The sequence below is a fragment of the Lepidothrix coronata genome, unplaced genomic scaffold (assembly GCF_001604755.1).
Source record: "Lepidothrix coronata isolate B3197 unplaced genomic scaffold, Lepidothrix_coronata-1.0 Scaffold0, whole genome shotgun sequence".
Lineage (NCBI taxonomy): Eukaryota > Metazoa > Chordata > Aves > Passeriformes > Pipridae > Lepidothrix > Lepidothrix coronata.
Window position 1 is genome coordinate 6,044,830 of NW_016690180.1, and position 11,774 is coordinate 6,056,603.

An 11,774-nucleotide genomic window follows, 5' to 3' on the forward strand; every position below is an offset into this window, starting at 1 on the left:
GTCTCTTAAACACCTCCAGCAATAGTGCCTCCACCACCTCCTTGGTACAACCTATCCCAGTGCCTGACCGCCCTAACAGTGAAAATTTGTTTTCTGATATCTGATCTGAATCTACCGTCTCAGTTTAAGGCCATTTCCTCTGGTCCTCTCACTGCAATCACGGCAGAAGAGACCGGCCCCCACCTCACCACAACCTCCTTTCAGGTAGTTGTGGATGGAGTATGATGAGATTCCCCGAGCCTCCTCTTCTCTAGACTAAATAAACCCATTCCCTAAGCTGTTTCTTTTAAGACTTGTTTTCTACACCCTTTGGAAACCTTGTTGCCCTTGTCTGAACATGCTCCAGCACGATGTCTTTGTTACAGTGAGGCGCCCAGAACTGAACACCAAGGTGTGGCCTCACCAATGTCCAGTACAGGGGATGATCACTGCCCTGGTCCTGCTGACCATGCTATTTCTGATACAGGATGCCATTGGCTTTCTTGGCCACCTGGGTGCATTGCTGGCTCATGTTCATTCAGCTCATATTCATATTCTGTGAGCAGCATTCAGACTTTGGCTTTGCCCCCAGGCAGAAGCACCAGTAGTAATTGATAGTCTTTGATGTCCGTGATAATCCAGACAGTACTCTCTGACTAGTGATCATGAAATTTAGGATTTGGCATCTAACCATGAGAAATGATGTACCAATCTGGCTGTAGCTACTTGTAGCTACTGTAGCTACTGTAGCTACTGCTGAATTCTGTGAAAACTGGAGCTACCTTCCAGTTCAAACTTTGCTGTGAAGGAGGTTCTCTACAGGATTGATACACTTAACTAATTTTTAATATCATTAATGTAACTTAATAATACGGTATTTCTTCAATACTTGCATGCAGAGTTAAGGATAGCATAATTACAGATTACTTGAACTGTATGATTTATTCACATTAATACATCAGTATGCCTTCAGTGTATCGCTGATAAAATGTATTTGCCAGGCCATGACCAATAAAGAACAACAGAAAACATCTTTTCCAAGGGTTTGTTATAAATTGCCAATATGTGGACTTATTTAAAACTGTGATTTTGTAGTTCCTGTATCATTTTTCACTTGACTGAAAGCATTGAGATTAGCTCAGTTGTTTAGTTGGTTAGAGCATGGTGCTAATAACACCAAGGTTGTGGGTTTGATCTCCATACAGGCCATTCACTTGGGAGTTAGACTCAATGATCCTTGTGGGTCCCTCCCAGCTCAGATTCTGTGATTAAATATGACTGACCAATTAAGTCTTGCTGAATGTACTTTTATTTTCCTACTTACATAATGACATACTGTATAATTTTATAATATACCATTTGTAAGGGCCAAGGTTAAAATAGAAGTTATAATTCGGTAATTTCTCAATTCAGCCACAAAATGTAACTGTCTCTGGCTAGGTATACAAAGACTGGACAGGCAGCCATAAAATATTGGACAAGGTTTCATAAAGCTGTTGTTATTAGGCAGAACTCTCTAGTTTCCTGTCTCTAGCTGTTAATTATGTTAGAAGAAAAAAAGAAACCACACCAAAATGCAGTTTCTAATGGTAAAATGTGTTTACAAATTAAAACTGACATGAGATAATCTTCCAGGATGCACAGTGCCATCCTCTACCCTCCTACTTCAGCTTCCCACAGATGCTCTTTAGAAAGGACCTTTGATCTTACGATACTGACTTTAAGACAAAATATTCTTAAATTATGTATTTAAGATTACATAATAAAATCCCTTGCTTTACTAGAAAAATATTTATATGCTGAAAGTGACTGAATCTATTGGGAAATAGGTAGATGACAGGGAAAGCAGTATAGTCTTGTGTTGGAAAGAGGTGTATTACTATATGTATGACTCCAAAGCACAAAGGAGAAGAAGAATGAGAAATAACACAAAAGACACAGTCCAGAAGAGGCACTCTGCTCTGTTTCACTTACAAAATTACTTTTAAAATTCTGTATTTGCCTAATTTAAAATGTAGGAAATTATTAGTTATCCATGAAAGATAAACACACAGGAGAAGAGTACTTCTGCTTTAAATAAATAAAATTAAATAAACTCTTTTGTCATAGGTTTCCCCACATTCTTAATTCTGATGTTGGTTAAAGAGTTTTAAAAAATACATACAGGAAAAAACATGATCAGTCTTTATGATAGCCTTTTTGCCTCTTCTGTGATGCTTATGATCACTCTTCTTCATTTTCAGGCTGGTACATATTTTCTTTTCTCTGTAACAGATATGGCTGATAGCAATTCCCATCTTCTGAAGAAAATCTGCATTATAACCACAATCTCAAGTTTTAATTCATTCCATCCTGTAGCTGAAACCTTTTATAAGAATGCAACAGATTTATTTATTCACAAGAGTTTGTTCCTATTCAATTTTGGAGAAGACTTCCAGGACAACTAGATAAACCCCTGATACTGTATTTCAAACTACATTCTACTTATCCAAGATCAGGAAATGTGATGCAGGATATAACTCTGCATTAACTGAAAGATGGACTATTTAGCCTGTTAGGTCTTTTCCATTTATAACAGCATATTCTCTGTGTCCTGTGGTGCAGCTGTTTATACAGTACAAGAATAAAAATATATAAACTACCAAAGAAAGTCCATTAAATGTGGCTGAACATTATAGTAATTTTTTAGCTATCATCAGTTTCTAACGTGATACAGACAATTATTGGGTCAGGAATTCACTATATATGTACTTTATTTCAGAAGAGTGATCTGAAGTGCTCATTTTTAGAGGTTCTATGTCTTTATTACAATTATGAGGTGAATGATGGAAGCTTTTCTACCCAGAAAACATTTCCTTGTGCCTACTAAGCAAAGAATTTGTACACATTACAGAAAACATTGTGATCTAAACAATTAATACATGGTTCAAACAAGATAATGTATCAGGGATAGCAGTAGCATGAATTATACTTGCTATTGAAGATGGTTTTGTGGAACCTGGATGTTAGGCAAATACTTCTTGTAGCTAATAATCAAATGTCACAACACACATACTGGCAATGGATTATCCCAAAGACATTCTCAAAAGAACAACTGATTTTCACAAACAATTACTATAAATACAATCCTTCTCTTTAACAGTATGTAGGTGGCAAATTTAAGACTTAAGTTCTTACAAGTTCCAGAGGATGTGTTACCCACATAAACTGCTTTCACAACTGTCATGATATACATAATTACTAAGATTTGTATTAGAATGCATGTAATTTGCAACATCTGCCTAGAATAAATATATAACTTCTGAAGATCAGCTAATCAAAGGTATGGCCTTTCCTATATACACGCAATAGGGTAACATTTTAAAAGTAGAAAGCTGTACATTTTACAGTTTTTCAAATATATTTTCAGTTATTGGATGTTATTTTAATTTTGAATCCAAAGTACATTTGCACAAATGTTTTCAAAGCTGGGAGTTCATGTGAAAGACAACAGCAAAGTACAAGTCACAGGACCCTTGTGTGACTATCCAGTTGTACAGATGGCAGGTGCTGAGAGGGGACATGAAGCAGCCTCTGATTTCCTAGGAGCTGTCATCAGTCAGCTTTAGGTCCACACCTGGTTTAGTCCACAGCTAGCCTTCCTATACTCTCTTGGCTGCCAAAACAGAAAGTGATTTTCTCCTGTAGGATGTTCTGACCAGAAGCTTCTCTGAATGACCTTCTGGGTTGGCATTTCTTTATTGATTACGGGTTGAACAGCCAATGAGCATTGCTGACTGACACCAGGCAGTATCACTGTGCTTCTTACTATTAACATTGTTCCCCTTCAGCTCCTGCTTCAATACAGCTTAAATTCATCCTCTGTTTCTACTGTAATATACTACTATCACAAGTCCAGCTGTAACTTTTTATGAAATGTTCCAAACATTCAAGTAGGTTCCAGCCCATTGTAAATGTAACTCTAAGTAGCGCACTGAATATGTTAACATTAGCTAAAAACTGGTGAAAATAACTCTCATAATTCTATGAATTTTGAAAAGTCTATCACTTTCCTACAAAGTAAGTGGAGTAGCCAACGACTATTGTTTACATAGTACTTTGTTATCTCTTGGTCCAGAGGCAGAGACATAAACAGTTTCTGTTCCTTAACCTTGCCTGTTTATAAGCACTGAAGTGCTAGAAAGGAGACTTTAATGATACAAAAGTTCTGAAAGGTGTGACAAATAAAGCAATGCTGCTTAAGAACATTTATTATCTAGGACAGTACCACAAATGTGAAGGCCAAAGGGCACACTAAATGTTCAGTAGGAAAAATAATATAGCTGCATAGGTAAAAAGTTGGTCCCATGATACCTAAATGCAATACTCCAATTCATCAGGATGAGGGTTGGATTCTTATACAGATGTAGGTATGATTTCTTTAATGGAGTTCTGCATTTTAACACATTTGAAAATGGAAATGTGCATCATTCTTATACAGACCTCAATTGGTTGCTTTCTTTTTTCTACTTCTAGGATATAAATTAACTGTTTATGCTCTTAATGCTGTAAAATGATTTTAGCTATTAATGAAAGATAATCTATACCTCCATGAATATATGAGAAAATGCTGAACTCTACTTACAAAAGCAATGACTACTGACTGTGAGAATTACTGGTTCTACCTTGTGAGTCTCATGTATTTGTAGGTATTTGCTAGAATGAGGCCCTCCCAATATATATAAATGGTCAATTGTTTATGTAAAAAGTACGCTCAATTTTTTACTTACATGTAAACCTAAAAAGCAGATACTGCATATCACTTACTATCTTTTTGATCAGATGGTATATGAAATGCTGGTCAGTGAAAGTCAACCAGTCACGTTAATGTTAGAAAATGCATCTTCAGGACAAAGGACACAGGGAGAGACATAAAAGGTTGGAAGCATAGAAGCACATCCTCATAACTACTAAGCAATCCCTATTACTGGATGACCAGATTGAATCATCATTTAGGTAGGTGTCATCAAAGTTCACAATCTTCAAGTCCTTCTTAAGGTACATTGCATTCAGATTGCTTAGTGTTCGAGCAAAGGTATATTTAGATGCACAACTATATGCTTCCATATTGTAGATCTTGTGGAAGTGCATATCAAAATATGGATTATCCTAAAAAAAAAAAGGAATAAAATTGAGAGATAGAGAAATTATTATATGCATTACAGTTAAAATGCATTATATGCATTACAGTTAAAATGGCAATCTGTTGTTCTCTGCTCAGCTACCTGCAGGGCTTTTTCTCTGATGGGCTCTAAAGTATTTTGCATATTTCTGCTATTCATCTTAAGTGGTCTTTTATACCTTTAAAAAGCAGCAGCATAAAATTAGATGTAATTCTTTGCCATTGGGAATTGTGAGTAAAACTTTCAAAGTTTATTCAACCAATATGCTGCCGTTTATTGAGATTATACAATCTTGTTTTGAAATAAACCAATTTGTCACGTTGCCTAAAACACACTATATGAAAAGCACTTGCCTGAGACTATAACTATCTATGTCTGTCAGAAGAATAATATTGATTGGCCCTTTCTGCCTTAATTGTATTTCTTTGTGCTTTCTGGTTCTTTGGCACAATTAATTAACTTAGCAGCAGCTAAGTTCTGCTAAATTCCATGGATACGAATACCTATTATGAACATTTATAGCAGTGTTAACCACCCTATAATTATGAGTTTGAGGTTCATTTAGGCTTTTCTTTAATCAAAAATGAGACAGATTTTGATCATCCAAGTTGTGAAAGGCTGGATCATATCTGAGGAATATTTTAGCACAACACTTCAAAAAAAAAAAGGTTAAATTCATGCAGCAAGTGATAACGAAATCCTCTGGCTGCCTTTGGCTGGAGAAAGGACAGGAATATTTTCAGGAGCAAGATAACTTGGAGAGGGGATGTAAAGGATTCTTAGTTTTGTCTTTTTTTCCCTTCTGGCCTAAACTGCTAAGAGCTCACAGGGTGCAGGGGTACTCTGAAGCAGAGTTCACCTCTTCTGTCTCCCACATTCCTCTTTTTAGCCTTGAGGACCATGTGCACAGGGCAGAATGAGAACAACTCCAATTTGTCATTTTCCTTGGAATAAGGCTCTGAAACATTTCTCGTGGGGCTCTTGATTTCCCTTTCATTAGCTTTACGTAATCTGAATTCTATTTCACATTCATTTGAAAGCGCTTTCAAAGGGGAAAATATAATTCTTTCCTGGACTACATTTATTATACACAGACAACAGTTAAAATGTCTTTTCGCACATATAAAGAAGATATTCTCCTTAGCATATCCTTCTAGCTTTGTAAAATTGGATTTAATTCTATTTCTGGAGTTGTTATGTATTGTACTACTGCAGTCTCATTTTATCCTTCTGAAGCTGTATCTGAGAGATTAGGACTTTTTTAGCAGCAAGGTCAACCTGATCTAGCGAAAACTGTTTCATAGTTACACACACAAATAGACAAATACTGAATTGATTCAAGTAACCTGAGACTAAACTGTGTGAAAGACACAATTTTGTAAGTTGCTACATCAAACAATGCACTTGTATGGTATTTTACACATTGACTTTGTCACACAGAGACCAGGTTCAAACATTTAAATGAGAGGGTGACAGTCTTCATAGAAATATTTAACAAAATTTTGTTTTCAAATACACTTTAAAATCTATGGGATTAACTGCAGTTTACACTGGGAGCTGCAGGTGGAGAACTTTTATTGCCAATTATAATTAACAAATTAGAAAACAACCAGCTTCTGCCTCAAGTCTCAACTAGAGAGATAAAGATGATCACAATAAACACAAAAATCTCTCCTTCCTCTTCCCTTGCAACAGTAAAAATGTGATGTGGAGCCTCTCACATGCAATAAAACAAAAATTCCTTGGTAACATAACTTTATTTTTCAGATAATGCATTTTAATAATTTTGTCCTAAATTGCAACATAAGAAAATTATACTCTATGTATTTAATAGTACATAACACTTACAGTATCTGCTTCTTTTCCATCAATCATCTCCAGATCTTTCAAAAACCACTTTTCAACTATTTCATATTTCTCCTCTCGATTCACTCGCCAGTGTTTCACCATACATATTTCTACTTCTTTACTTGTAGTCACTGCAAGAAAAAAATAGTTTAGATATGCAGGCAAGTACTTATGCAAAGTTCTGATAATAGAAGGCTTAATTAAACTACATTTTAGATAGTAACTTTAAATCATGACAGGCAGGGCTGTATAGGCTTATACTGACTTAATAGTTTTATTTTGCCCAGGTAGTAGAAATAGCACAATGTTTTCAGTCTTTTAGTAGACCTAGTGTTTTTAGTAGATCTAGAGTTTACCTTACCCAGCCTGTGAAGAGAGTCTTGTCTGTTCAAAAGCCTTTCATGTAAATTCACTAGCAGTGCCAAGAAAGCCTAGTTCTGGCACTGGATCTGCACTTATGGTTTGAGAGGCAGTCTTTTTGGGATGCTGCAGTCAGAAAACTGCAAAACTTCTACCAAGGCGCTGTATTTACATGACTTGTGCTACACTTTCCGTTCTGTAGAGGAAGTTCTCTTACGTAGCCATTACTTTTTTAAAGCAAAACTCTTATTTCTCTATATAATATGTAATTAGGCCACTTCACAAAAATAACATTTAAAAATTTTCTTAAAGCTTCAAGCTGTCCAGTGCTGACTTTATAGAAATTACTATTTTCCAACGTAGGCAGGAAATTAGATTAAAAAGAACACGAAGACACTCTGTGCAGTAACTACCATGATTAATTGATTACATTGAGTGCTGTGTAGGAGACTGGATTTCCGTAATACACAATGATGAGTGTGAAAAGCATCAGAGCCTGAACAATCTCCTGCACATCCAGCTGCTGATGCCTGCAGGGCAGGAGACATCCCCAAGCCATCTGGTAGCCTAAGTTAAGGGTGAGATGTCACCTGTGTCTAGCAGGAGCATTTTGACACCATAGCACGAGGCTAGAAACACAGGCGCAAAATTCTTTTATTTCTAAATATTACCTGAATTTTTGAAAACCCATTTTGAAACTTGACTATTTTTATCTTACTCTTGTTAAAACTTCTCTTGCTTCTCACCTGCTTATAAGAAAATGGTTATTAAATAAAGACCAACAAAGGATGTGTGTTGGAGATATGCCTTCTCTCCACTGAAAAGAAAAACAGTGGAAAATATATAAATGGATTATAATTTCTCTCAGCCTATAGCTTCACTACCTGGGAAATACAAATCAGTCTTGCTTTTTTTTCCTAGTCCTATCAAGCAGAGTTGCTTGAAGGTTTTTTATTAAAAAAAAAAAAAGACCAAAAGACCACCACTGTGGTGGATAAGTTAAAATCATTTTCATTTGCAAGCAAATCTAATAGAGTAATCTTAGGAAGTTCTCTTCATACTTTCAGTTTCTCCCATTTTTTTCTGTTGGTTGGAAATATATTGCCTTCCTCAGAGTTAAAACAAAAGGAAACAAGCCCAAGCCCAAAAGCCCCCAGTCCTGTCAGAAACACAAAGGGATGTCCTAGTGGACCCCAGGTCCCCCACATCGCCACTGCTCTACCTGTCAGACAACAGAAATCCTATGACATAAGGACAGAGCACAGATGTGTTAGGAATAATGAAACCAGGAGCATGTCCTGCCCAGTGGTGAAATTTGGGTGGACTAGTTTCAATTAAAAATAAATTTACTTTTCCTGTATTTTACATATTGCTTGTTCTTGTACTCAGTTAAAAGAGTCAAAGAAAAAAAATATATAGAACATGAGCTCAGATCTACCATGTCAGTCTATTAAGTTCTAAAAGCTTTTCTTGAGGAGGGCACAGCTATGGCAATGCCTTCATAGAGCACAAACTATTTCTTAAAGTCTTCCATGGACTAAACACCTTTTTCAGAGTCTCTGTTGGACAATACAATGCTACTCCTACCATTCTTCCTTGGGCATAGCAATACTGTGTTGTGAAAACCCCTGAATGGGGTTGCATTTCAGTCTTATGTTCTTCTGGGGTTTATGAAGCTTTCAGTGAAAGGATACTATTACCTTCACACAAGAACTGGGACTTGCTGTTGTGAAAAGAAAAGGAAATAATGTTGGCACAAAAATGAGATTCTTCAGTTACCCACACCAGGATTTTGTTGTAATACAGATTTCAAAAGGCATAGACCTCTGAAGTTTTGCCTATAGCTTGACTGATATTTTTTTTTTCTATGGTAATTTGAAATGAACAGGAATACACAGAGGTTGCATTGCAGGGATAGGTTTTAAGATAATGTGTTTTGCTCCTACACAATCACAGTGGAATACAGTAGCTGCTGGCAGCCAGATGCAACCCATCTTTCAGAATCAGATTTCCATTCTACTCACCACTTACTTGACTGTGCCTGTATATAATAAGAGACTTTAATATTGACTACTGGAGAGATCCCACTCTTAATACTCTACATAAATTTTCCTTCATGTCTTTAAAGACTTCCAATCAGTTAATCTGATTAGAGGCTTTCTTTAATGGCTTCTTCTCTTCTACCTTAAACTGAAGTTTTTAGTAAAGGTTTTAAAGGTGCAAAACGTTATTTCTCCTCTTTGGATGTTTCACAGCAGTGAAATATTTAGATTTACTACATGCAGCTAACCATACTTCTGCTGGACTGTTTCATAAACTATGAGTGACATTGGTATTTCTGTACGTTTAGAAGCTCTATGATATTCCAGAATTCATTTCTTAAAACTATTTTTACAGTTCTAAAACACAAAGCATGTTCTACCAACATTATGGGAGTACAGGGAACATAGCTTGCTCAGTATTTCTGATAATCTGTAAGACAACTTATACATTCTAAGGACATAAGGTGTTTAGAAAGATAATGATCACAGAATACCGGATACTAACCTAATCTATGTCTTGAGTACACAGATTGTTTCTACCTGTTACATATTTTGAACCTGAAGAAGAAAGAGACGGGAAGAATCGTTCACCTCAACCTAACTACTTACAAATGACATAATTTCTGGGTTTGAGTATCTTCCAGTGTTCTGAAATAAAAATTTAAAAAAGCACTCAAACAAACAAACAAAAACAATAAACCAGTTTGTCTGAAATCCTGTTCTAATACCTCTATAAAACAGATTCCCTTGGAAAAAAATTTAGGAAGTAGCCAGATAATTACCACTCACAGCAATCTTGTTTTACTCACAGTTTGTCCTAATTGCTAACTCTAATGTGTATTTATTTAAACCACAAGTCTAGTTTGTTGCTCCTGATGTTATTGGGACAATACGTAGAACATTAGACCAAGATGGGGGATAGCGTAAAAGCTTTTAAAATGACAAATGTTTCCTGCAATGTTAATGCATTGTTACGCTTTCCTACGCAAACCCGATTAAACTATAGTAAGGGTTTGCTCTTTTCGGAGCAGATCAGACGCTCACAGCACTGCCACGGATTGCGCACTGCCACAAGTTGTCCTGCAAGAGTCACGTTTCTCCGCTGATGTCAAACCTCGAGCCCGTGTGAATAGAAATCGGAGCAAACGCCGTTTCGGGGGTTGCTGGCGATGCGGAGGCAGCGAGCTGGGCTCTGTGCCCTGCTGGGGAGCGGTGTGGCGGGACGCGGCGGCGGCCGCACCCCGCCGAGGCGCTGCCCGCTGCCCGCTCCGTCCCGGCGGGCGCTCCCGCTCCCTCGCCCGCCCAGGTACGCGCACTCTGCATCCCCACGCACCCACCCGCGCCCGCCTCCTCTCGCAGACCCACTCGCGCCCGGCAGCTGCCCCCGCACCTGCGGCGCACAGGTAGTAGCGCTGGGCACCCGCGCCCTCCACCTCGATGAACTCGTGCAGCCTCTGCCGCCGGGGCCCGAACAGCCTCTTCGCCAAGTCCTCCTTCACCAGCGAGGACATGGCACCCGCGGAGCCGCTCAGCGGCGGGCGCTGTGCCCCCGCGCCCCGCAGCCGCCGCGCCGCGCCGGGCACCCGCGGCGCTCCGAGGCGGAGGCTGCGCCCCGGCCGTGCGGGGCCGCGGGGCGCGGGGGGGGCATGGCCGGCACCGACCCCGGCAATGGGGCACCGCTCCCGTACGGACAACTCTCCGCGCCGCCGGGGCACCCCCGTTAAAGCTCCGGCCGCCGGCGCCGGGGGAGGCCGGTCCGCGCATCTCCCCGCCCCGCGCCCGCCCTCCCTCCGTGTGCCAGCGGGACGCTCCCATCGGAGGGGTCCGGGACCGGCTGCGCGGCCCCGCCGATGTCACAGTGAGGTCCCGGTAGAGATGCAATCGAGATGCCCGCCCGGTCTGTCCCCCGGCTGGGGGGGAGGAGGACGAGAGAACGAGCGAGGAAGGGACGCAAAGCAATCACGCTAAAGGCAGTTTACCGAAAAAGAGAATTGTCAGCGCAATTTTTTTATCAGTGGATGAAAGAGTTGGTGGAATTTGTAAAGGAAATAGATAGCCTTATGGCTGTCACCACTGTTCGTACACTAATATTATGAGTATTAATAGCGTTAAGGCGGAAATTACCTTATGCCTTATATACTCCTTATCAACGGAAAGTGAAATCATCTCCAGAGGAGTCTCAGAGGGCAGGTGCAAAGTGGGCACCAGGGGAAACTACCATCCCCAGAACTTTTACATGTGTGAGGGCCCTTTCACATCAGACATTAGTATATTTGCAGAAATTTTGGTTGTTTCTGCCACTCTGAAGGTGTGTGAGTAACGTTTTTGGAGGCAGGTGTTCTTCTAATTTCAGTATCCATGGTAGCCTGTGTTAGAGTTTTCC

General features: G+C 39.2%; 1 protein-coding gene across 2 annotated transcripts; it reads right to left on the reverse strand.

The window, feature by feature from the left end:
- Positions 1 to 1,660: 1,660 nt before the first annotated feature.
- On the reverse strand, positions 1,661 to 10,917 carry LOC108504687 (exocyst complex component 1-like). 2 transcript variants are annotated; one of them, XM_017830411.1, is made up of 4 exons: positions 10,782 to 10,917; positions 10,001 to 10,039; positions 6,990 to 7,120; positions 1,661 to 5,127 (listed from the first exon to the last, which is right to left on the reverse strand). In XM_017830411.1, exons 1-4 carry the CDS (start codon positions 10,900 to 10,902, stop codon positions 4,864 to 4,866), a joined length of 555 nt encoding a protein of 184 aa, XP_017685900.1. In that variant the 5' UTR covers positions 10,903 to 10,917; the 3' UTR covers positions 1,661 to 4,863. The 2 variants fall into 2 exon arrangements, with proteins under 2 accessions (XP_017685900.1, XP_017686688.1); XM_017831199.1 differs by lacking the exon at positions 10,001 to 10,039.
- Positions 10,918 to 11,774: the final 857 nt, after the last annotated feature.